The sequence below is a fragment of the Struthio camelus genome, chromosome 3 (genome assembly GCF_040807025.1).
Source record: "Struthio camelus isolate bStrCam1 chromosome 3, bStrCam1.hap1, whole genome shotgun sequence".
Classification (NCBI taxonomy): domain Eukaryota; kingdom Metazoa; phylum Chordata; class Aves; order Struthioniformes; family Struthionidae; genus Struthio; species Struthio camelus.
The window spans coordinates 105,125,672-105,153,411 of record NC_090944.1 but is presented as its reverse complement, the minus strand read 5'-3'; the positions used below and the strand labels follow the sequence as shown (position 1 = coordinate 105,153,411).

The 27,740-nt window shown below is 37.4% G+C and overlaps 1 protein-coding gene across 2 annotated transcripts in view; it reads right to left on the bottom strand.

Moving 5' to 3' along the window:
- ZFAND3 (zinc finger AN1-type containing 3) overlaps positions 1-27,740 on the bottom strand; it is a 151,662-nt gene that overhangs the window by 99,375 nt on the left and 24,547 nt on the right. The window contains exons 2-4 of one of the 2 annotated variants that reach the window (XM_068939543.1): positions 16,243-16,295; positions 14,272-14,312; positions 12,063-12,089 (exon numbers count right to left, since the gene is read on the bottom strand). In XM_068939543.1, coding sequence (XP_068795644.1) covers positions 12,063-12,089; positions 14,272-14,299 — 55 coding nt within the window. In that variant the 5' untranslated portion in view covers positions 14,300-14,312; positions 16,243-16,295. The remainder of the gene's footprint in view (positions 1-12,062; positions 12,090-14,271; positions 14,313-16,242; positions 16,296-27,740) is intronic. The other variant, XM_068939542.1, reaches the window with a different exon arrangement.

Sequence of the window (27,740 nt, the reverse complement as noted above, 5' to 3'; positions counted from 1 at the left end):
ATTGTATCACTGCAAACACTTTGCTTGATGCTTCAAACCTTGAAATGCCATCCCCTCCCCCAACATTTATTTAGGTAAATACTTTAAAATCTGTTTTGAATTTTTAAAACTCTAGAATGGTTCCAAAATTTTCTTCCTAACCCCTTACAAAACACATTACGAAACGGGCTCCTCACCTTTACCAGGGTGTGGAAAGGGCTATAAACTGTTCCTGTTCTCCAGAGAAACTGTCTTCAACTTAACTTTATATAAATTATGTGTCATGACACCAATATGATGTCAGCATCTGCTTAATTTTATGATTATTATTTTTCCAGAGCCAGATGCTCACTGTAATGCTTTAGTAAACATAACCCCTGCAGATGCTCCATTCGTTTTTGCAGTAAACTCTTCCTTATACTGGAGGTAGTAAATACTGTCTTTTATTCCTTTAACTGATAGGCTCTGTTTAAGGCTTTCCTTAGGAGGAAGGCTTGTTTTGTTATTTTCTTGAGAACTGAAAGAGTCTATCACGTTCTACCTGCATGCTATGAAAGTCAAAAAGCGTGCCACGTTTTAGAAAAAACGGCTAGTTAGGAAACCTGTGGGTGAAAAGATGTTAGGTAAGCAGACAGACCGTACAAAATAACAGCATGTATATTTAAAACACGTCAGGGAGGGAGGAAGGGAGGAAATGGATTTTTAAGAGCATATGCAACCATCTTCACTACCACAACAAAACAAGCGGTCAATGTAGGGTTTAACACTAAGTGTTTTTTTTTCCCCGAAACCCTTAAAAGAGGATAAAGTCTCAAGTACCACTAACATCTTCAGAAGTCAAAAGTGAGCTGTAAGTTTTCCTTCCCTGTAGGGTAAGGCAGGATTTAATTTCTCAGGCTCAGGCGTGTGCGTGAAGGGAGTCAGAACTGACTATTCATTCACTCTCTACAGGGAGTTAATTATTGCAGCTTATGGTGTGGAAGAGAAAAAGGTTTCAGGTTAAAAACAATCCCCTCTGTTCTCCTGTAAACAGACATCCTGTGCTTTGCTATAGTACCTACAGAAAAATCCCAAATAAATTTAAAATATCTTAAATTTCCCTTCCGCATTTCCTAGGGTACGGTCAGCAGAATACAGAACCGCTCACAGTGGCAGATGTTTATGCCGTACTAACTCACAGTAAATATCTTATAAATCAAAAGCAAAACAGCTTTCATTCTGTCAAGAATAACTCAAGTGGGAACAAATACATGAAATTTGACCTTTACATCAAAAAAAGCTCTTTTGCTTACCACCAAGAAAAACATGTTTCATGACAAAAGCTTCCAGCAATTCTGCATTTAGAAATCTGTTCAATGAATATTCCTATGTATTTCCTCCTGTTTGAGGCAAACCAAAACACTCTCAAAGAAAAAAACTATGGACTGAAATGTACTGCAGACCTACTGCTATCCAGTGCTACCCAATATATTGATTGGAGGATACTGCTGACCACGTTGATTTTGGATTTAGAAACGCTCTTTGCCTAAAAGTTCAGTCACTCACATTCATGGACTCAAAATCCCGTATAAAAGGAGTTACTCACATTAGAACCCATCCTTTGACTAGCAGTCAATGCATCAGCTATGATTTTCATGTGCTCCGAATATCAAAACAATTGACTGTTATATGCATCTTAAATTAAGCCTTTACAGTTTTGCGGCTCATCCATCAAGATAGTTTTCAGCTGTATAACAATTTTTATCTATTTTAAAATAATCACACTAACAAAAATGGTGCAGAATAAAAACTAACAATTGAGGGATTTCTAAGCATTAACTTGCTATTGGCAACTTGGTAGACAAGCTCCCATATTAGGCTTCTACAATTATTCATGCTTATCACAGTTTTCTCTAGGTGCTAGTGAATCTCAAACTAAATAAATAAATAAATGTAGTTTTTAAATTGCTGCTGCAGGCTTTCCAGTAGAAGGCTGTTGGATTAAAGACTTGGAAGTGATGTAAAGATATTGCTGAGGCACAGAGAATGTAGTAGTGAAACAGCGCACTCATGTATACTGAGATCAACTTTCTACTTCTTCAGGGCAGGACAGGTCAATCAAGATGAATGAAAGCTCGTTGACTAAGAGCAGTAAAACTATACTAAACATTGCTAAAACACAATGTTCGACAGCAGCACGAGCATGTTTCATTCTCGGCCTAGAAAAAACAGCCAGACAACTCTGATAGTTACCTCCACAGATACCATCTACATTTTTTTTTCTTCTTCTGAGGCCAAAGACAGGAGGAAAAAAACCACCTCTGGCTAAGAGAACAAAGCTTCTAACTTTTACAATTACCAATGGAGAAACGGATCTCTTCTTCCTGATTTAGCTCACTGAAAACAACTCTTTTCAATGTATGTGTGAGACAACACATCACATGAAAGCATTCTTTCTTACATCACTCAGGTCAAACTTTCGGCTTGAGAGCATCCGAACAGCTCAGAATCAGCATGGCTGGGCGTGGGGGGGGCAGAGGAAGCGAGAGGAGGAGGTGCGCTATTCCTCTCCATTTATAAGCCTCTGACTCAAGATTTTCAAATGCTTTGGCCTGGTAATAGTCACAGTTCCACATAACAGAATGTATTTAGAACAGAAGGATGAGGGATGGCATTAGGGGATATCCAAATATCTGTGGCTGTTTGACATTTGTGCTTTATATTTTAATCTATGCACAGCGAACAAGAACATCATCACCTCAAATCACAGAAGTGTCAAGATGGTGAATTATTCATTTTATTGAAGCACTGGGGGGCTAATGAACTCTATAAATAAATTCCATAAAGAAATTAATAATTCTTTACTCAGGCTATACATATATGCTGTAGCAAGAATATATAGGGTAAAACAAAACATCTTTAGTGCACCATACTGTATAATGAATGAGAGGGGGATTCTGTGGGGCCCCACCCCCCATAGTATTACAGACAATTAATAATGTGTGCATTATTTCTTATTTAATAGTGAGGGAGATTATTCATTAGAAATTTTACTGCCAGTGCTGTATGCGCTGCCCTACAACATCTTCACGTAAGGGCGGAATATCTGTTTGAAGATGATGTTTTGGGCAAACAGAGTTTACCTGGATGATATTTAGATGACCTGTGATTTAAACCAGGAGATGCGAATGGACAATCTTATGCTTTCTTGTAGTCTTTCATCCTTTTAGCATAATTAAAGGATAGTCATATCATACACAACTCGGATTAATTATTATGACACAGTAACCTCTTGTGTCATTTCCTAAATCTTGAGGGTTCAACTTTTCAACCTTCAAGTTCTTTGAAGGTAAGTTTTTGGATGCATGCTTAGTAACAAAGTTAAATTCAACCCATACACTACTCCCACAGAAACATGTGGTGTGAAAATAACTGAAGCTAGCAAAAAAAAAAAGTTTACCCTAGCACATATGTATGCCTACACATAGACGCATATGCACACGTATAATGTGTATATTGTTTGTATAAATATATATAAAACATATCTACACCTAGTCATATAAAATGTATAAACATTTAGTTACATTTAAAATGAGGTTTTATGAGCTGCACTATTAGGCAAGCTTATCCAGTCTTCTCTAGAAATTAACTGGCAGAAAACAGTCCACAGCAACTGCTAGTAAAGTAGCAGAATGTAGTCTACTACATTTAGATTATCAACAAAACATTAGACAAGATAATGATGGAAAATAAAATTTTAAGAAGCTCCATTTAACTTTAAGCGAGTGAGCCTTACACTGAATCAGCTTCACATCTCCTATAAATTATTGCTAAATTTGGATTTGATCAGACAATCGGGTATGGTGAGTGATCATCATGACATACAGAGTAATAATGGTGCTGTTTTGACCTGTTTCTATATTTTCCTATTATTTTCATATTCACACTGCCCCACTAACCATGTTGGGTCAGGTTGCGTAACAGGGTACAGCCCATCTCGTGCTGAAAACATAGACATTTCCAGAGCAACAGCTTGAGAGGGGAAGACAGCAGTCAAATATAAAAATGGGAAAGTTAAACACCTATGCTTTTCTTATGGGGTACAGAATTAAAGGCTGTAAGATAGAAACTCTTGTGTTATACGATACATTCAGCAGTCACCTACATCATACAGCTCTCCTGTCATCCTTAAACTGTTAGCTCTGTAGGACAGGAGGATTCGCACCCACTCCCCCATATTTATATGCACTTTAAACATTTATTTCTAATGTGCATTACTCTGGAAGTCTGATCCATGACAGGTGCTACAGAAACATTAATGCAAATGATCTTTTAAAACCTACCTAGAGCAATGTATTTGCTTATTCTAACAGCGTATAACAGAAGTATGTCAGGACTTCCAAATGATGCATAGCATAAGTATGACCAAGTATCTTCAGGATTTAGATGGAAAGCCAGTTTCAGCCAACAGTCTATGCTTTCTGCAAAGTAAAAGGAACATCAAATCTTAAACCTTCAATTGACAGAGATCCAGGTACTTCAGATTCAAAAAAGGCCTCTCTACAGTCCTGCAGGCTTAGACAGCTCCAGCATAAGTTATATTTTTTTCCATTATGGAGATTCCCCTACTCACAATTAAGATTAAAGACAGATTCCTGTTAGAAAGCATTTTGACGTACTGTTCTTCTCCCTGCCTAATAATTAGGCAATATTTCGATGCAATCACAAAAACTCTTGTCTAAAGGAGGATCTTTTTCCTAAAGTCTGCAAATTAGTCCAACAGCTGGAACCTTATCATTTAAAAGTTATCTCTAATTCAACCTAAAATACTAACTTCCACATCTCGGAAGACGATAGTCATTCTTCTCGTTTTCTAATTAAACTATAGGTAAATTCATGCACAGGCCATGTTTCAAAAGATGAAAAATTAGAGCAAAGTTATAGTTGTACTAATAATCTGCACGAGCAGTTCGCCCTCTGGTGACTAACTCTGTGAGAACACAAAACTTTTTATTGCAGAGATTTGTAACAGAAATATGAAGTCTGGTATGCATGAAGTATGAGAGGGAATGTGTGCAAGCTCCAGAAGAAACAGTATAAATAAGGGTTAAAAGGAATGGTATGCATTAATTGCAACAGTTCACCATATATATCATTTCATTCAAATTAAGAAGAGAAACAAACTGAGCTACAGATAAAGTATCAAGAAGATGAAGAACAGAACTGCAGCCACAGGATACCCACATAAGGAAAACAAGAGAACTGAAGTTCTGGAATTTTGCCTAAGACTTATGAGGACTGAGACAAAATAATCAGGCAAAAGATTCCAAACAGAATCCATTCCTTCAGGATATAAAAAGCTAGTCCACAATCAGTTTGTACTGAGGGCTCGATAGCCAGCACCCCCTGTACAAGTGATCCTGGCCAGACTACTTGGACATATACGCCTTGGTGCTTATGAGTATGCGGGTGTGAGTGCATGAATAGGTAAGTTAACTTACAGACGTTGTGAAATACAATCCCCTTTGTCTTCTGTAACATCTGACATTGAATTTTGTTACACGAGCTTACTACATAATCATAATGCTGTGCTAGAGATAGCATGTAGAGGCACATGTATTACATACATATAACCAAAGGATCAAGCATTTATTCCAGGGTTTGGAAGATTTACTCAGTATGAGGGGCTTGACTAACTTTCGAAACAGCTAAGTTGCATTTTAATCTAATACGTACTAACAGCATGCCTACTTCAAGCTGATTTGGAAGAGAAAATAGCAGATATTATTTCTCAAAATGACTTGGCTTTTCCCAAGATGGAGAGCTAGATTTATCTCAGCTCCTTCGATGACTATAACTGCACTGAACATCACATATATTTTATCTTCACAAACATTCCAGTGAATTAGCAAAATGTTATCAGCTCTCAGCAAATTATGAGGAACTGAGGCACAGAAGGAGAAGACAGAAAAATGACTTATCTAATATCACAAAGAAATTCTTATTTTTGAGTCTGAAAAGAAAATCTCAGGTCTCTTAAGTTCCTAGCTACTTGTCTAACCGGTAGATCACATTCCTTTCAGAAAAAAGGAACAGACAACTGAAAAGTCATCAGTTACATGTCCTACACACCTGCTTAGCTAACACCTTAAATCTTCTTAGCAAAAAACTGTGCTTCCCTCACCCCTAACTGCTGAGCTAAAAGGCTTTCACAAGGGAAATTTTTTCCTGGTCTTGCCTTGCTGGTGTACATAAGGACTGCTGAAATGTTGTCTTAGTCAACCTCCACAGCTGCTCACCTAAATTCTTTCTTGGTGTCCTTAGCTGAAGGTTGTTAGCAGACAGTAACTTCTTCCTTATGAAGATGCACTAGCAGATAGAACGTGCAAGTTAGAGCAAAGAGAGGGGAAATGAAATGCTGTGGGTGGGATGCAAAAAAGTGGAAAATTGCTAAGTAGAGTTAACTTCCAAAATCTTTGTTGTGTCTTACTTTTAACTAAACTCCGGGTGAATTCAAAACCAGCAGAATGCTGGATAATTTCTCCAGCAGTCACAAACATAATATTGAAGGCCACAGAAGTGCTCTTTCCAAGTCACCTCTAGCAGAATAACATCAAGCTCTTCCTCATGGTCACCTGGTGCATAACCTTAGTATAGGAACACTGCTATAAATAAGTGTTGCTTCTAGATTTCTTGATTTATAAAATACTTTTCGAAATTAGGTCTTTTACCTCCTAGAGCTCTTCTTGTCCTACCTCAGCCTCTTGGGGAGCAGTGCAAGGGGAAAGAGAAAGATTAGCTGCTAGTTCTGTATAGTTTCATTGTGGCGTTAGTGATTAGAATCCTAGAAAACATGCAGTAAATTGGACAGCTATCTTGTGCATTTCTGAGCACTCCACATCCTGTACTGCGTAACACTGGTCTCCAAAGACAAACTAAATTTTAGTTGCAAGACAAGGCATGAATCTAGATCATACTTTTCAAAGGAACGAGCTGAATGTTTTTAAAACGTGCTTGCAGATACTGACCTCTCTTCACGGAGAGAAAGGAGTTAAACAATTTCTTTATTCCCTGAAGATTGCTGCTCCCACGCAGAGGTGCCATGTTTTATTTAAAATATTCTCTCTCTCAGTAACCACTTGTTCTAATTGGCAAGGCAAGGCTGGGTCCCCAAAGCACATAGCTTGTTACATTCAGTTTGGATTACAAAAACACGATGAAACAAACTGCATCGAAATGTACAAATTAACAGCTCAAGAGTGCACGACACGGACATGGATTTAGACTGTAATATGGAACAAACTCCACAGGGAGGCTAAGGAACAAATCACTAGTGTCTCTATAAACTATAGAAGGTTTCCAAACAAGCAAATACAGAAAACAGAGCAGACTTTTCCATAACTCAAACAAATTGCTAAATGGAAGAGAAAAACACCCCCTCCCCTATCTCTTATGCACACATGCATAGGAGAACGGAGTTACAAGAAAGTTTAATAAATTAAACCTGTGGGCTGCACCTACGTAGCTCTGCTTTCATGCTGACAACGTGCAAAGATCACGGCAATTAAGTCGTATTTCTAAACATTTTTACATCTGCAGAGAACCTATACACAAGAGACTAAATTACAGTTGGTGTTTCAACAAGTCATACGGAAAGGCTAATGAGTTAGAAGATATTATTGAAAGAAACTGACTTTACCCCAGAAAGGAAAATATACAAGGAAAAAGAAGAACTATGAAACAAACAAAAATAATGCAAGTCTGAGGCAAAAAGGGGCTGAGGTCTTGTCTTTGCTTGTAGATCAACAATCTATACAGTGGGACTGGCAACACCCTGAGTTAAGAAAAAAAACAAAAAACACACACATGAAAAATACCAATGATGTCTTGTTGAAATAGAAGGAAAATTAAATTCAAGAATACATGGCAGCCTTTCCAGGCAACCAGCACTTAGAAGAGGTCATATTTTTGTTTGAGCGCAGTTCATATTTTTAATAAATGAGCTCCAGATTACTAGACTGTGAATGAAGCAAGATGTAATCCAGTGAAATGGCCACTGATGTCCTAGAGGGTAGTTTCCTGATAGGACTGCTTGGCTGCAAAACATTAAAGTTCTTAACTAAAAGGCAGCTCTCTTTCTACCTATGCTCGTGAAAAAAACATTTTCAATGCGACTAGAAGAAACCCTATTATCTTGAAAGTAGTAGTAGCCAGAGAAAAGTAAGAAATTGTCCTACCTCAAAACACAAAATGTGACTGCCAGCCATGAAAGAAATTCTCTTTCTTCCATTAATTGTTCAAAAATACTCCATGGGTCTGTCCTCCATGAGTGCTTACACCTTCCCACTATTTTATTTGAGGGAAGGTGAAGGAGGAGGAAAAAAGAGAAAATAACTGAGCAAATTAACCCCCGGCACGATTCACAACTAACGTTGCAGTGCTGTATGCGCAAAGCCTTCACACAGCTGACTTCTAGGCAAGTACGGGTTGTATGTCTTTCACACAGCTTCTTTATCTTTCTATATAATGCATAGCAAAAACATATCAATCCCATCAGGAAGCAGCGGGAGAGCCCTGAGCTCGGCTACTTTTTTTCCCCGCCCTCTGTACAATCATGGACTGAAAGCGGACACTTCAAGTAATATTATACTAACTTGGTAACTCAAAATGTAACCTCTAATTAATTCTTAGAACCATGACAAGCCTGAAATTTAAAAAGCTTCAGGCATCATTCTCTTCCACCTTCCCAGTTCTCCTGTGCGCATCGAGTTCTAGGAACACTGGCTAAATAACATGGCTGATAGGACCATTCTTGACAAAACTAAAACAATTAGTCCTAAGCTTAGATAGTACAACTGTACTTAAATAAACTCATTAGCTATGACATTTTATTTCTTCTTTAAAACAGTTTAGGGGAAAAGTTAACTAAAAGCATGTAAATCCTTTCCGAATCCTTCCACAAAATATTGCCCTGTTCTAACAGCCTCAACAAAGCTATAACTCAGATCTTCACACTTTTTAGAGCTGCAGAATAATACATACTGACAGATCAAACAATCTTCAGGGTCAGCAGTGCAAGTCAAGCTTATAAATAAGCCCAACTAAAGTCACTCAACTTTTTGCTTAGTTCTTCAGCATACAGTTGACCTTTTCAAGTTTACTGCTTGGGCTAAGACACCTTTTCCCTTTTAAAAATTATCTGGACTTGAACTAAGGAATAGCGTGAGAGAAATTAAATGTATGTTAAACAATATCTATGTTGATATCTGGAATGCTATAGTTCCTTCTTAGTAGGTGCTCTGGAAATCAGCAATATCTTTGTTTTGTTGCTACTGTAACCAGCCACACAGTTTTCCAAAGAATTATTAGCTTGAAGACTGACTGTGTAATAAAAGTTGAAGATGAAACTTTGCTAGTCTCAAGTGCTAGGCAGTGAGTGCTGCTTTTTGTAGCAAGTAGTCCACGTACTCCAAAATGTAAAAGCAGACATGAACACAGCAACAAATTCTAGCCTAATGAAACAACATACTGCGGCACTACTTTCACTAGGAACCAAAAAAGGGAAGATCACACTTCAACCTTATCGATAAAGATGCATTTTGTGTACAGATAGAGAAAACTAGTACTTAGTGCTGCTGTCAAACTTTTACATCAACAAAGCACTAAAATATGGGGATTTACAACAGATATAAGGACATTAAAAACGTAAATGTCAGATTTTTAATTGTTCATTTAGGAACAGAAACTTTATGAAGAGAAGAGCTGAATAAAGTACATGTATAATTTATCATGCAACAGTATACAACAAAGATTACAAAATATAAAATAGCAACATGCAAGATGCACCTGTTGAAATGGTCTCCAGTACTGCAAGCTGACAGTTTGACTGAGTGTCAAGTTAGCAGTTCTTTAACAGCAACATCTATTTAGGGAGGAGCCCTGATTTTTGGCAGATCATCCCTACGGTAGGCTTTATTACCACCGCCCAAGCCAGAATTCTAAACAGCTTGCAGGATTTACAAAGACAGAAAAGAGGAAATTGTTTGCATTATTCAGAAGTGACCCTGAATCACATAAAGAGCCAATTTTGTAAGCTCTTAAAACCAGGCACATGACAAAAATAAGGTCTGCTCAACAAAGCAGAAGGGTTAAAATACACAAAAATGTGAAATAACTTGACAGTCAGACATGTGAATGAGTTCAGGAAATAGAAAGAACAGCCAATAATATGTTACTTTCTGCTAAAAGTCAGATGATTTTATAGAATATATGCATCAATTTTTCTTCTCTTTTTTCCCTTATCAGGTCTCTCAAATTCAAGGGAAAAAAAAATAGACTGCTGAAGTCATAAAACCTTAAAATCTGGCATACAATCAAGCCTATGTATTGAAAATGCCTATATAGTTACCAGCAATATTGATTTCCTACTTTATACATGGAGATTAAAATGTTGTAATTTCTACTCATCAAAATATCAATATGTGAAAAAATGCATACAAAGTCTACAAGCAAAACTGAACTAAGAGTCGCAACCCTTAAATCTCAGAGAATTCTTGGATTATATGATGTTGAAGTATTTTCCTCAAATTCAGTCATGTTGATCTACTGCTTCACAGAACATGAACATAAGCATTGTCCCCATCTCTTCTCTGAATCCAACTACGCATCTATCTCTAGAAAGTTTCAGTTGCACCCTCGAACAGAAGCACTATAAAATTTATTTAGAAATATTCCAACCCATTAATGTTCTAACCATCATTTCTTTCCACTTCCAATTTTCTAAGCACATCTCTTCACCAAATCATCCAGCGCTGCACTTACCTTTAGCTTTAGGTACTAGTTACTGAACAAGACGTAATCCGTTTCCAACATCTGTCTTCCCCATGCTGATTGCACCATAATAAAAATTACACTCTAGACTCACAATCAAATGGATTAAAGGAAGAATATGTTTTTTGGGTGGTTTAAGTGAAAAGTAGACTTTTACATCAGTTTTATGTATTTAAGCATTTGTTTTTACTCAGTAAAAGTTTGCTCTAGGACTGCTCCCAGAGGCTTCAATTAAAATCAAGTCCTGGCGGTACCAGGTGTTGTTTCCATGAATGTTTGTAGCATTCCTGCTTGAAAGAGCCTACTTTGTAAAAGTGGCTTTTCAAAAGCACTCAGGCAATGTCCATACCTGAAGCCGATATTAAAACTTCCATAAGCCCAATGGGAACAAAACGAGACTGATGAAGGGTACTTTTGAAAAATTTCACTCACGGAGCGTTGCCCGGTATTTTAATCAGTTAGATTTAGTAGTTTACTGTACTGAAAGATGAGAGGTTGCAGTATTAGCAAAGGATGTGGTATAAACTGAGGGATGTACTCTGGCCATGCATTTGCATTTTTTCACTTACCAGTCTACATTCTGAATTTTAAAAAAATACATATTTGCTTGTATTTTTATCCTGGATATGCAAGCTGCCTGAAGCAACTATGCCTTAACAATCTCAAGAGCAAATTTATCTGAAGCAATTTAATACCTAAGCTTACACTTGTACTTTGTCTGGAGATTTTGAGACATCGATAGCATGGGGTCAACACTGAAATGGAGACAGAATGTTGTAAAGTATTTTGCAGAAGCACAACTAATTTAAAATGATTTCAGAGAGGCTCTTGAACATTTTAGAGTCTGCTATTTTTACTGGGCTCAAGTAAGACAAGTTAGGTACTCCTTCTTGGAGCAGGCAGATGAGATGAAAAGGAGGAAAAGAGGGCTGAAGAGGATAGCCCATTTCAAATTCCTCGCCAACATTTATCAACCTTTGTGTGTAAGCCAAGAATTAATGTATCATATCAGAAACAGGAGGTCTGTAGTTGCACAGAAGAGTACAGACAGGAAGGTTCCATTTAATAATTCATATTGCAATGCAAATTCAACAACATTTTCACCTCTTGCTGACTTCTTGCCCTTCTCACACCATTTACGTAAAACTATAATGCTTAGGTAAATGCAAGGGGCTTTGCTGCTGTGTAAGTCTGAAACTATTTAAGAAAACTTGAAGACTGGATTCTATCCCTTCCCTCTGAAAAAAACCCAGTCATTTAACACAGTTACTAACCTTTTTCGTTGTGTGGGTTTCTTTTTTCTAAAATAAAAGAGAAAGGAAACGAGGGTCAAGAGAAATAGTATTTCCCAATTTTCCCCTGCATACACATCTGCTTCAATAGACTTGAATGAATAACTTGTCATATTAAAAGAGAAACAAAGGAAATTTTTTCAGATCATACCTTTGAGTGCCTGGAATGGTGAAAAACAGATCTGATTCAACAGCTTTCTTGGTTAAACTCTTGCTATTTGTGGTGGTGCAATTTACAGAAAAAAAGAGCATGCATCTTTCTATTATTCTATTTCTATTATCTTTCTATTATTATTCTCTGGCTGAAAACCCAGTAAAGAATAAGCTAAAAATATTGAAGTAAAATCATAAATAAATAAATAAATAAATAAATAGGAGGGCCGTAATCTGGGGACTAGTCCTCTTTGAGTAATTACTTAAAAAACTCTCACCATTATTTGAAGATTACTGATAAGGATCCGTAATTAGGATCTAAGAAGACAAAGTAAATTTGCTTCTTTCAAAAATGCTAGTTTTTGTTCCAATTAGAAGTAGCTTTTTAAGCTTAAATTTTTCAAAATTCTTATATTTGATTAAAAAGAAACAGTCTATACCAACTGTAGGATAGTCCTCAAAATTTTAAAAAGTAAACTTATTTTTCTTAAATCACACACAAGTTTAGATATCATCTTGTACTTTTACAAAAGAAAATCAATTTGATCAGAGGGAATGGCTTTTCAGCTTTTCAGGAGAATCACAAAATAAAAGTCAAGATGGTATCAAACTTTTTTTTTTTCTTCTTAAAAAATATCTATATGTAAATACAGATAAACATAAAAATCAGTAACACTAAAATAAAATATGCTTTGCTTAATGCCTGGGCTGCTGGCTGTAAAGCTTAGGGTACTCCATTAATCCCAGAATACAAGGGCTACGCCATTTCAGTCTCTCAGAATCAGAAAATCTATACGACTCTGAGGCATGCGAAGTTGCTCACAGCACTAATGTGAACATAACAAATGGTGGTACCCGGTCAGATCAAAGACCTAGTAGTCTGCTTCGAGAGCGGTCAGTAGGGCAAGAATATAACAAGGGGCTCGTACTTCCTTCAATATACCCTTCCACTGATCCACGGCTTTATAAATAGAGGAATATCTGTATAATTTTGCTGAGTAGCCTTTGAAAGACCTTTTTGCCATGTATATGTTTAAGGGGGTGATCCTGAACTCAAGATCTGAAATCTGCAAGTCAAAATTTAGGAAGTATAAACCTCAGGAAAGCTGTACAACATGAGTTTTTTGTTTTTTGTTTTTTGTTTTTTTTTTTTTACACTCCACCTTAAATTTCAGAAGTTGCATAGCTTTTGCATTGGAAACCAGTGAGAGAATAAATAAATGAAAAAACTCTGCAAGTCAAATACTAAGACCAACTTAAGTTCTATATAGTAATGTTTCATAGACAAATCAGTGACTGAAAGTTAAAAAAAATCCTCATCTTTTTAATGTTATGTCTCTTCCCCCAAAAGAAATTTAAAATCATGAACTGATAGCACCTTAACTGTAATTAAAAGACTACAATACTAAGCAATATCATGAAACTTTAAAAAGGCAAAGCTAGAAGATGCTAACAGTAGAGATCAATAACAATTTCTAAGTTTTCACATAGCAGCAGTGACTTTGCAGTAAGAAGATAATACGTAGTAGTTAGGATTAGCTTACTAATGAGCTACTGATGATTTAATGTTCGAGGGCTGCAAACTGAAAAGAAATGGAGCAGGATTTTTTTCCATAGCCACTTTTCTTTTTCAATTTTTTATCCGTACCATATATCAGAGGTTACTAGCAAAATAAAAATAAATCCTATAAAATTCCAAATTCCAGTTCAGATTGATGCATTTTGAAAGCCAAGTCATCTGTATAAGGGCTGTGCTAAGAGTGGAGCTCTGGGGTTCAAGGGCATTCCAGATTTCTGTGAACTTCAGAGTCAACGTTTGGTACATTTACACAAGAAGTTCTTGCTTTACACACACTGAAGATAATTTCAACAGACCTGAGCAAATAAATGAAGCACCAAAGTGAGGAAAATCTAATATGTTTTGCACACTCTCTCTCTCTTGCACTCTTGCACACATCCATGCACAAACCCTGAAGGAGATGCCAACAACGTGGTTTTGATAATCTAACAAAAACACAAAACCTTTTACTGCACTTACCAGCAAAGCATTTGGAACAGAGATTCATAGTCTTGCTGGACCTGGGGCAAAAATAAAAAAAAAAATAGAGCTAAAAAATTCATTATAATTCTAATCAATACAGGGGAGTTTTTCAGGAATGAAGCAAGGGTATAGAGAGGGTAAGAACTTAAATCGCTAGGAATCAACAAAGATAACAAATGGCTAAAAGTGGCTGACCTAGGCACAGGGGCAAGGGGAGAAGACTTCATTTGGCAATCTCTTTCCAATCTAAAGAGCTTTCAAAACATGACTTCCACACATTTACCTCACATTGGAGAATAAGTTTACTTTACCAGGTAACGCATATATTACACACCCTTCAATCAGATCTTTCTGTTATAGAATGGTAACAGTGATAGAGAGGAAGAGCCAATACATTCCACTTCAATGTTAGAGCTCCTCTTGGCAACAGCTTTGCTGTCCTGACAAACCCTGAACGCAGCACAACAATAGAGAGATTAAAGTATTGCACTTATAAGGACACAGACAGATGTGCTCCTGGAGATCTAGCCGGAATGGTTTAAGAAGTTATTACCTCAAGCTGTTCATTACTACCCTCAGCTGCAGCCAGCCATAACTTAAAATAACCTGGCTGACTTTGCACTGACATGGACTAGGATTGCTCATATGATCTGTTAGTGTGGCTCAACTTTGAGGCCAGTAACCTTCAGCTGAGAGATAAACAGCTGGAGAATGACAGTAATATCTTAAGCCTCACAGATGTCTCCACAGTGTTGGTGCAATTAAGTCACAAGTGTTCACCCTCATTCAGAAAGTCAGTAGGCCTACAAAACAAAAATTAAGGCTATAGTCCTCTCTAGGGCTACCATGAAACTACCCCAAGCAATATATTACAGCAATTACAGCAGTCCCTTGCACAAGTTTCTCCTGGTTTATGAGAAGTTCCCTTCTAGTATTACCTTTTTTTAAAAAAAAAAAAAAAAAAAAAAAAACACGCAAAATGAGCTGTAGAATATTCTCAGAAGTTCCCTAAATGTTGAAGTGTTTTTCGGAAAGAGCAACCCACTTTCTGTGCACACTGCCCAATATTTGATTTCAACGTTCAATGTTCCTGAATGAGCTCCGCCATGATGTCAATAAGCATTAACACCATCCTGAGTAGGTCTGAAAGTGCATATTTACAGGCAAGGTTGTACCAAAACTGTCCATGCCAAGAAGGCTTTTTTCCCCTCCTCAGGGCAGCCTCTAGCTGGAATACCTCATTTAGCCAAATTAACTGCCTGTTCATCTTTATCTTTAGAAATAGTGTACACAAAAACAATCGAGACTAGCAAAACAGTTAGGTTTTTTAATTCCAGCCAAACACGGATGGAATTTTGAGATGAGATCTGCCTCTTACAATATACAAATTATAAAAAAAATTAAGTGTGCATATTATCTCAAAACAAAAGATTTAAAAATGTTTTTTCAAAGCAATTAAATCACAAATGAACACTCCTCTCAGAATTCCAGCTTTTTTTTTTTTTTTTAAGTTTGCAAACAGATATTTCCAATGACTTTCCAGTAACAAAGTAAACCCAGACTTGATCAATCATATCTTAGTATTAGTCACATCAAAATATTACAGATGCTTTTCAGTTCATGCACATTTGAAAGCTGGTTTATATCAGGCTCAAGATTTCTAGAAGAATACAGTTCACTGCAGGTATGAGACAAAGCATTTGCCAGCTATAGCAGGAGCCACAGACACGTGAAAGCTAGTTTTAAATGCAAACAGTATGTGCACAGGAGAAATGTTAACTCCCAGGAAAATAAAAGCAGAACAGCATTTGTAGCCACACAAATACATCATCATATTGGTATATACCCAAAGATTTGATATCTATGTTGACAGTCTGTACAGATTATCTACCTTCAGAAGAACTGCAATTAAAAACAGCATGGTGAGTCAACACCTACAGCATTAGTGTGCTGCAGTTCAGTACTCACTGCTTATGGGTTAGACCTTCTGGAGCAGCTCAATATGCCAGGCAGGAGCTTCTCTGCAAAGCCATTAAACCCCAGGGGCAGCAAAGAAAAAGAAAGGCAGAGTTCAGATGGTTCATATTGATGACAATTGATGACATTGGAACGGGCAATGACAAATGTTTTCAGTGGCACAATCAACCATCTCGGCTGTTAAATATCAATCCAAAGCCTCATATAATATTTACTTATTAACACACTAACAGTGGAAAACACATACATACACACAACACATATAGCTATGTGAAAAAAGGAAAAAAGGCTGCCATTTAGTTGTAACATAGACACTGGATTTTTCTGAAAGGACAGTGCAATTGGACAAGTGGCCTTGAGCTACACAACTTAAGTTCACTGTTACAGTTTCAAGGTTCACTTCGTCTCTGACCCTTTTATATCCTCTTTAAAGGAACCCAGCTTAGTCTGAGGTTGCTGGGTAAGGCGAGAATCTGAATTTTTGAGTTTGTGGGGTTTTTTTTGTTTTTTTTTTTTTTAAAGCAGGACACTTCAGTCAACTGCAAATCCATCAACATCAAATCAGATCTAAGACAATGGCATTTTTTCTTCAGGACAGTAACAGTGTTGATCTGCCTCATTCCCTTTTTAAAAGTGCAGTATTTAATCAGAGCCACAGGTTTACAAGAAAACATATCAAGCAGTTTACACACGTCAAGCTTACTAGGTATTATCCAACACTCATGTAAACATCTGTCCAGTAAAGCATACACGTTTGTCAGCTCTTCGTTACAGTGCACATCTCTCCTCCTACTGCTAGGGTTATTACTTTGCATTGTCAAGGGCTGTCTCCCCAGACCATTTTAACTGAGCAAACCAGCATATGCTACTTTCTCAGTGAGGTAAATCTCGTAACTCACATTGCTGATTAACATTAATTGCTTCCTAGCGACTGCAGCGCCCACCAGGAACTCACACTGTCAGCCAGGAACATAAAAGTTTGAAATGTCTGTGTTCCTGACAGCCTTTTCAAATACAGCATATGTCTGTGGTATCCGTTATCTCTCAGAGTAATTTTATTTGAGACACTCAAAGTTCGAGTGCGTCCGCCAGTCCTATCGATGCTGACGTGCGTTGTTTCCCCTTCGCGTGAAAGAGAGGGTCACTGTGGCCAACTCTGCTCAGAGCAAGTGATTTCTAGGAAAAGCAGTACATCTCAGATTTCCACGAAAGTTCAATAAAATTACGAGTGCAAAGGTGAATAAAGCATAACGAAGCTAAAATTCAAAGTCAGTCCGGAACCAAGGAGTTTTGTATGTTTTAAACTTCCACTGCTGCACGTCTGTCAGGCTGACACCCAACGTTTCTACACCCTTCTGTCACAGTTAGGTTGGGGACACTTGACATGCTTGTCAGTCAGTTATTGATTCACCACAGTTTTTAACCTGACACACTAAGACAACCCCCAGATTTCCCTCATAAAAGTCAGCTTCATGCTTAACTACATCTAATTGAGAATTACTACAGCACACATTTTGCATGTACAATATCCCTAGAAATCCAGTTTTATACTGGTAATTTATGGTCTCCACTTGTACATAATTTAAGCTGGCATTCAGAAAGACATTCATATTTATGGATAAATCAAGTCAAATAGAATGGTATTATCTTAGAAACAGAATATAAAGTTAAACCCAATTTGAAGGTACTTCCATCTGTCAAAAAGAAACCATTTAACTGAAGGGTGATACAAAATTATTATGTAGATTTGGAAACTACAAGGTGAAACAAGCTAGTAAGGTCAAGTGGCAGACAAAATGAGAAGCACAGGATACCTCCAGCCAGCTGGAAAATCCCAGAGGCTACAGAAGGATTGCATGCAACGCTTCCACAGAAGTCACAGTCTGAAATGAGCCTAAGTATTAAAAGTGCTTCCACCACCAGAGAAAAAAACACCGTAATTCCCTTAAAAGCATAGCAATGAAAGGAGTAACAATGACACAGGGAATTTGAAAAAGGAAGAAATTTACAGGCACTGGAAAATCTGAGGAGCATGTTTATGCTTCAAGCAACTAATAAAAACATATCTGGGGATATTTAAACTGTTATCCCTTACTTGCATTGTTGGGCCTACAAATTTCCATAGCAAATGAAGCTATTTGAGCCTTCAGATGTGCGTACACAGAGCACGTTAAGGTCTTTACTTCAGTGAGATCAACATTTGCGTCTCGGGTTAAAGACGCATAACACAGAATGAGAGTGAACGACTGGCACTGAATACCAAAAATAACAGATTTGGAATCCTATATATATTGATACATACTGTAACTAGTTAACAAAACTGAAAGAACTAAGATTCTTCTTCAGCCACTGCATTTGTTGCCCTGATTCCATTTTCATATATTACTGTCATACATTCTTATTAAAGTGTGACCTGTGTGAGTCTTCCTCACTAAAGGCACAGAAAATTATTTACTCGGTTTTATACCCTGTACTACTAACTATTCCTTTTACTTCTTGCCATTTGGCAGGATACCATTGCGAGGTACCATCCAACTCGATGCACATTCTGTTCTTCTGTCTTAACCAGACGTTCCTTTTTCCTTCCCCCTCTTCCAGTAAATCACTTTATCAGTGTGAAACCACATCTAGAGAGTGAAGTTAAAATTCTAACTATGTATCTGAAAGCGGAGACTTCTAGACATATACTGCTTGATCAGAAGAGCCAGAACCTTGGGAAAAAAAAAAAAAAAGTCTCAGTCTGGAGGGTCAAGAATAAATTACACAGGAAATTTTGAGCATTAGAGGAGAGTTAGGAAGTATACAGCAATCTGCTTGATCCCACTATCCTCAGCCTCCCTAATGAAATCAATTTTCTACAAAGTAGCTTAGATGGGTATAACTAATATATACTGAAAGTTTTGTCAACAAATCCTTCATTTTGCAGCAGATTCAGTCACTTCCGAGCTCACCCCTTTTCCACCATCGAAAAGAAAGAAAAAAGCAAGCCAGAAACACTTTAAAACCACTTTACACCACACACGTGCCAGCAAACAATGCACAAAGCTCAGTTTGGTCTATATTCTGAACTCTTCTACACTTTTCAAAGTAATAGTGAACTAGTGTTACTAATGCAAATGCCCTGCCAATGGTAGGACAGATGCAGCTGCACCGCAGTAAAATAATTATTCTAGCATAGGTGTACATTCTCCATGCTCAAAAAGATGGCACAAAAGTAATCTCTGAAAATAATTTTTGTGTAGTTGTCTTTTGGGGATGGAAGGAGAGGAATTTAGAGAAGGAAACAAATGCCGTCACGTAGGATGCATCCATTATATATTTAACTTTAAAGTTATTTAAACTATAGATGCTATTTAAGTGTGATTGCAAAATCCCAGATTCTACATTTTTATTGGGAATAAGATTTACCAACATAACCTAGTAACGAGTCTTTATCATTGAGAAGTTTCAATGACTTGGTAGCAGGAAAATGTTTCAATGGCAATATAATTGCATGGATGATTAAATGCATCAGGTTAAACGCTACTTGGGCCCCTTACAGTATAGTAGTTACAGAGTGGGATCTCAGCGTCACTACAGTCCAAATATACCTCAGCCCCTGAATGATACCTGTCCAACACAGCAGGGATCATATGTTTGAGAAACGTTATATATAATGAGTTATGCCACTAATTAGTTTTCACTAATTAGTGGAAACTAAAAGCCTCCTTACCCCATACACACTGCGCACACAGTTTCCTGTATTTCAGAACTTAGGACAACTATACATATGTTAAAGCAAAGCATTTATACCACTGTAGTTAATGGCCTGTCACCATTTCCATTATAAAGTAATTTTCAGAGGTTTATAAAACGGCTGAAGAATTCATTCTGAGCTGAATCCTGGCACAAGGTAAAAGCAAAACCATAGCCCACACGTTTACTTTCATCCAGCCAGACTAGAAGGATTACTTAGCATTAAAAGAAAATTAATTCCGTTCTGTACTTCTCTTACACTTTTCATCATTTGGTCAGAGCATGCAACATTTCACCTTATACGGGGAGGAGGTTAATTAGATTGTGTTAATAAGACCTTCAATCATCCTTTCGAAAGTTCTGGGCAACCCGTATGCTAGCTTCTCAATGCAGTCACTTAGCTTTTTTAGGCAGAAGTCACTGTATGCTTTTATTTATGTTGCATATTTGATATTTATAGTTCCTCCTTAATTTGTAATCTTGATAATGCAATACAGGCAAGGGTTTTTGGACAGTTTAAACAGCTATTCATACTTTTAGTCTGAGGCTGCTCACTTACTCTTTGAGAATGATGTATGCCAAATTCATTTCAAATAAAAGAACAGGAGAGGCAGAGCATGTCTACTGCGGGTGGATTCGTAGAGAACATGGCAACCAGAAACATTCACGTACACTCAGAAACAGATTAAGTTAACTAAATTTGAAGTTAAATGTGCCACACACACAGTCATTCTCCTCTACTTTATCAGCTGCTCTATACCTGTATGTATGTTCAGCTATAAACATCCTAGTTCATTTAGAAAAGTGTTACTGGTAAGGGTTTTTTGGATATATACACACATACACACACAGTTTTTCTTGCGTGGAACACACACAAATATTCTGCTTTCCGTTTTTGGACTCTTCATTTTCAGCATTAATGATTTAGTATTCCCTACCTTTGCAAGACTTTCGGTAAACTGCAGAAAGCGATGCTACAGTTAGAGTTGTACGTTTGTAAGGACCTCATCATCCTGACCTTGATTTGAAATGAAATGGAGGGTAAGGTGTATGCACAGTACAGTACACTCGTGCAATGCCCTTCTGGCCACTTTCCACACTCAAAAGATATGCTGATGCATCCCAATAAAGTAGCTGTATTCTGATGTGGTATGCTACAATGGTTACACTACAGATTCTTTTACAACTGTACGGCTGAAGCAGTTTTTATATTTCAAATGCATATATTTCAAAAGCACTGAAGCGCTCTATTGACAATAAGGCCAAATAACAGTGCAAGAGTAAGAAGGGAAAACAAACCAACAACAAGGTAGCTTCTTATCCTTACAGAATATATCATGGACTCTGACACAAAAGCACTGATAGAATTTTGATTTAAAGACTTATCCAAATAATTCATACAATAAACTGCAGAACCCAGCGTAACTGAACTAGGCAAGAAAGGTTATAAGAACTTTGACCAGATTCAGTTGGGTTTCTGGCTCAATGCACAAAGTCAATGCCCTCCAATCAAAGCTAGATACTTCATACTCCTACACATACACGTCGCTACACTTGCATTGCAGGGAATAAATAACAATGCCCTAGGACAACACAAGCACCTTTTTTAGGTTTTACAATATTCAGTTATGTTAAATTTATCTTTTTCTTCAGATTAGACACTCCAGTGCTCCACTGATGAGCATCATTCAAAAACCTATTCTGTTTGTGTTATTCCTTTTCCCTGAATCTCAGGTCAGTAATAGATAAGTTTTGTTCGTTTGTTTGTTTGTTTTTTGTAGAAAAAGAGAGGTTGGAAGGTAACTCAGGAAAATATCCTTTTTGCCCCATCTCAAGGCATGACTTACTATACATCAAACCTCTCCAGACATCTATTCCAACACTTTATGATCCAAACAACTAGGTTTAAATTAGAAAATAGGAAAACTTTTCTTTTTTGTTCAGTGCAGTATGTCTGTTCCCCATGCAAAAGCATTTAACTGGGTCGAAGACTCATGTCACCCACCAGCCTTCTTCCCGGAAGACAAAACCATCTCAGTTATTGTCAGTTCTCCTTAAGAGATCACATTTTTTTGGCCTCTGATCATTCTTAGCTTTTCTGTACTTCTTTCCATTCATCCATATCTTGTTGAAATGCAGTGGTCAAACTGGACCAGGACTCTAGCAGCAACTTTAACAATGCCAAGGATAACAGAAACCTTAACTGGTGTCTAGCAATCTGTATTCTTAGGTATATTCAGGATTATATCTCTTTAACCAACATTTTACCTCTCAGAATGATATTCATTGCTGGAGAAGAGAAGGAAGATTACCATTAGTGGAGGAAAGAAATTTTTTTTTTTTTTTTTAAAACGACAACATGACATAGCAGCTCACATTCAGCTCTCCATAACGCCTCATTTTTAGCCCTCCATTTTAACTTGTGTATCTGTTTCTGAAGAGTCACTGCTACCTAGTCAGCTGTCCTCCAGGATTTGTACAAATTGAGCGTAATGTAATGAAGTTCTACTGTTAAAACATCTCATTCACCTTAGGTACGTAAAACATTAAGTTTGAGGATTCTTGTATTATGCAGAAATTATAATAATACCTGAATTTGCATAAAGCTGAAGGTAAAGTTTATTTGCAAGTCAAAAATAAGCATGGAATTCAAACTTTAAAAAGTAGTTAGCAATTGGCAAAAAAAAAAAAAAAAAGCTATAAAACTAGTTCAAGCTCAACCTTCCATTCATTAGACTGCATTACTATCTCTACTCTACCAGATGATACTGAATTCGCACTGCATCAGGATATAACCCTAAAATTTTTCTAGAGTGTTATAACCTGCAGCACAACTGTGAAATTAATTCAGGTGAAAATAAAGTCTCTATAATAAGTGAAGGAAAAGAAACAAATCTATATTTGTAAGAGTTCTTTTAATCACAATTATTTTTCAATGACTAAAAATAAACACTAAAAAAAAATATAAGTATTATGACTTGTAAGTATTACGATTATACCTTTGAATGACAAATAAATACCTTGTAAAGCATTTCAAAGAACCTGTCCCTTTCATACCTGTAAATGTTATTTTAACAAGCATATACTTATTTAAGTGCTGTGGCATAGTATTAACAAATTACACTGTTAGGAAGTCTGGTTTAATTATTGTGCCACGAGTATTCTCTCAAAAACTAACAGAATATCAAAGTTGTAAGCTTAAACTCCCTTGCTGGGCATGTTATATTTTTCACTCTAACGTTAAAGTCAATCACTGTACAGGCAAAAAAGAGCTTAAAACGTTGGCCATCCCAACCAGGGAGGGAGAAAGCAGTTCAAGGTACATTGTATGCAAAAGATGTGACAGTGGGGGTCAGAACCCTGAGAAATATTTTGAAGCTTCATTTCTGTGAGTTAAAATAGCCCAGGAAGCTAGGCTTAGATATAAAGGAGACAGAAAGAAGAAGGAAGAGTCTCTCTTGGAATACCGGGAGAAAGCAAGAAAGCCTTGCTGTTCTAGGACAGGTAAGCAGCCGTGCCCCATTCAATAAGGAGCGGGATTTCCGGTGGGACACTTTACAGCTCGAGACCTCCTTAAACCACCAGCATTTGCAGGAAAAGAACAGTACATCTTTGTGAATAAACAAGAGCCTCAGCTTCATAGTTCTTAGCACTCCTGCCCTATTGAATCTTTCCGATTTGCCCGCTATTGTGAGATTGTAGCACTGCTTGAAAAGCGACTGCAAAATCTTGACTGGGTGTTTGCAATCAAATCTTATTAAACTGTTCTTACTATACATCTAAAAGAAGCTATCAGTCCATAAGTTAGCAGGCATTTTTCCCCCGTCCCCGTTTAAACCAGGTTGTAGTGACGTCTTTAGACTGCTAGCTAGAGGTTTCCTGAGGGAAATACGCCTTCTGCCGCTCCAGCTTGCCTAGGTGCATCTTGTAACTAGTCACAGAGTCAGGAAGCCACACAGCTTTCATTTAAATCAGTGCTGCCTTGACACCTGAATAAGGTACAAAATTGCAGCCAGGTCTCATGACACTGTTCTAGAGAATAAAAGTACTACAGCTCTTCAGAAATTTGAAGTTAATCATATGAAGGACATGTCTACACTAGGAGTAATCTGCCAGGATACTCTTTAAACAAAACATTCCTAAAAGCAGATCTATCTGTATTGCCAAAAGGCAATGCTGCCCTGCTGCTATGAAAAGAAAAAGAAAAAAAGAAGTAATTTTTACAAGTGAAATAAGCTTCCGGTAAAAACGTAGTCTCATCAAAACCAGCGCAAAAACACTAAGGTCCTTTTCGACACACTTGTGTCAGTCATGCTTCACCATCCAAAACTAACTTGCCGGTAGCACAAACAGGTCCAAGCGCTTATGCTAGACACTCAGAAATTTTGGTTAACGTTGTAATGACTCACAGGTAGCAGTTTGTTTCAGATTTTGCATCTCATTGGCAGTGAAAAGAGACTCCGAATATCAATAACCACCCCAGAGTAAAGAATCAGGTTTCACTGCCCGACTATACTGCAGTGATATTAAAAAATAACATTTGGGCTAAGACTGTACACAAGGTCTTGGCCCAGAAGAACACTTGGTTATTTTAACTGGAGAAGAGGGCATCAGACAGATCTTCTCTCATGTAGAGCCTCTGGTCTGTCCTGCAAAGCCACAGGTCCGCATAATTCCAAGGAACACAGCACTTCGAAGCAGCCCAAGACTGCTTATAAACAATTCCCTTAAGATACTAGCGTTAAGCATTCACCCTGTGAGGCTTCTGAAAAACTAAATAAGTCAGGTAAAATTTCTAAAAACAAAGAGTTCAAGTAAAAAAAAACAGCACAGATGCAAGTCTTTGGCAACATCACTTTAAAAGCTATAAGCCAGAGTTAGGCAAATAACGACAAACAGAAAGCATTCTACAAAGCAAGATATTAATCTGAACCTAGAAGTAGGTGGGTTTTTTCATAAAGGTGCAACAAAGGCATAAAAAAAGTAAAAAGAGACAAAACAAGCCATACACTAAGCATTGTTAGTTCAGTCAGAGATGGGGTACAACAGGTTGTTACCTACAACTCATTGATAGTTTGTATAGAAGCAGCATCTTCAACATGTTAAGAGAAATGTTTTGTGCAAGGTTGCCTTCTCAGGTACTTTTAAGTCACAGGAGATGCTGGTCATGAAACTACTGTCAGCCCTCAGACCTTTCATTTGTTACAATACATTGAATATTATAAACCTTCCCAAATCCTCCTGTTGAAAACACAAATGCCAAAATGGAAGGGGAAAAAAAAAATCCACATAACTAGACTGAGAAATCCAGAATGAAACGGAAGTACTTGAAAGAGAGCATGAGAGAGAATATTGCAAAGCATATACATTTTGACCATTTTACACAAGAGAGCATCCACTACGTTATTACGCTTGTTTTCTTTCTACTTCCCCTAAGAACAATCACTGGCCTCTTTTGACTCAACATTTTCATTCAGCATGGCTAAAGAGACTCTCTCCCCTCCCCACCGGCCCAGTAGTGGTTAAAACATTAAGCATACAAAGGATATTTTCGTGTCTGAAAACCTCAACCGCCTCAACGTTTTCAACTTGATTTCCAACATCTGAACTTGATTCTAGGCTTAATGGTCAACTCCATTCCCTTTCAAAGCACAGGATGCTGGAAATTTAGTGAGTCAACAATGTGATGGAGTTCAGCAGCTGGACTGCAAGTAAATGTGCCGCTTCCCTCAAATCCTGTGACTCATGCGCCCAGAAGGAACAGCTGCCCCAACTTCATATTTTAACTGGGTATGTTACTTCAAAACTGTTTCAATTTTGAGTAGAAAAATGTTTCACGTATATTTAACTGGGCTAAACAACTGCATATTAAAGTGTAAGACCACTGTAATAATCAGCCTTAGCGCTCAACATTCACGTGCCCTGAAACACGAAACATCTTTAAAATAATTTAGCGCTTCATGGTGTCGGTGTCTTGCCTTTGAAGCATTCGTAATGCAAATGTGCAGTCTCCAAGAGCAAATACAATAGAAGAGGAAATATCCAAATGTTCTTGGGAAGAAAAAGCACCTTAAATTCTCCATCCCACTCCTCGGGGTGAAAAAAAGAAAAAAGATACCTGCAAAATTAGTATTTAAACCCTGTCCCTTTCTGATCAAAGAGCAAATACTAAGTTATCTTTAATCTTCTCTTTAGCTACAGTTAGCCCATAGGTCTGGCTGCTTGTCTTTCTGTAATTACTACAGTACCATTTAGTTCAAATTTAGAACAACTAAGGATTAGTCAGTTTGCTTCCAAAATTTGACGAAGAGCATCCTATACATTGTTTAGTGCCCAGTATGCTGGTCATCAGTAGTTTCTTTTATCACATGTTAATCTAAGATAACATGTATCTAGCTCACTGAATAAACCTGGCATATTAACAAGTCTATGATTAAGCATTTCTTTCCCAGAGAAAATGGAAACTCTTGAAAATAAGCGTTTGATAGACCTGCCTGTTATAGAAGGTTATTCTTCTACTATAGAGGTCTGCATATTTAACTTACAGTGTAAATAATGGAGCAATCAAAACGCCGCAATTAAGCGCAACACTGTTTTGAGTCATAACATGTATCCTTTGTTAAATGATAACCAAAATGCTTTTCCTCTTCTTCTTTTATATAGACAAATAGCATCTTTCTACATTTACCAAAGTTTGCCAATTAAAAAAAATTATACAGTATTTTTACCAGTTTTAAATTTTATTTTCTTCCTGAGCTAGAAAGACATCCACATGTAAGACATCAGTTCTTTACAGTCTCAGCAATCGTCTTTTTCCACCATGTTCCAAACTTTTGCAGACCTCTCTGCAGGCTCTTCATGCCCATTTACCAGGGCACTTTGCTCAACAGAAACAAATACCAAATCCTACCCATGACTGAAGTCACATCATAGAAAAGCTAATCTGTGCAAATCTCAGTCCACTACTTTGTGCTTAAGACTGAGCTTAAGTCACAATGATGATTACTAACTGACTTTCTTTTGAACAGAGAGTCAAGAATCTGGCCAGAAGCCATGAAACTGGAAAACCTCCACAAGACTATTCTGAATTACCTGAGAGCTCACTTCTCTTTCACAGCTATCATAGCTACGTGGTCACTACCACGATCACCGCATTGACCAAAAGGGCAGCAGGTAACTTCCACAGGGACTGAAACAAACGCGAGCGTGGTATACTAAAGCCAGCCCAGCCCAGCCGCACCAGAGCTGAACTGGAACTAAAAGACAACGGTTTACTTCTCATGAAGCTGCACTAGCTTGTTTACACTAGGTTATTCTGAGTCTCCCACAAAAGTATCCATGTTACAGATTAACATTAACAATTCAACATTAAAAAAACCCGCACATAATGGATACTGAAGGAAAAGCAATACAGTTTGGCTATTACTAGAATAAGTCATACTGATGAGAAGAAAGCAAACCTTAAAAGTCAAAACAAAACATAGACCATTACAGATAAGCACTGAGATTCTGCTTTTAACGCTTCCATCATTAGTATTGGACAGATTTTGTCCTCAAGCTAAACTTGACTCACTTATAAGCCTTAAAATGTAAACGGTCTGACACATTAAACTATTGTAAAAACCACCCTTACCTATACAACCTGCCTGTGCAGCTGGAAGATGCAAACTGAGGCAAGGCAAACCTCATTTTATCAACTGAAGTTTAGGTACTGGAAAATTAGGAAGAACACTCTGAATTTGTAAGCTTGCCAG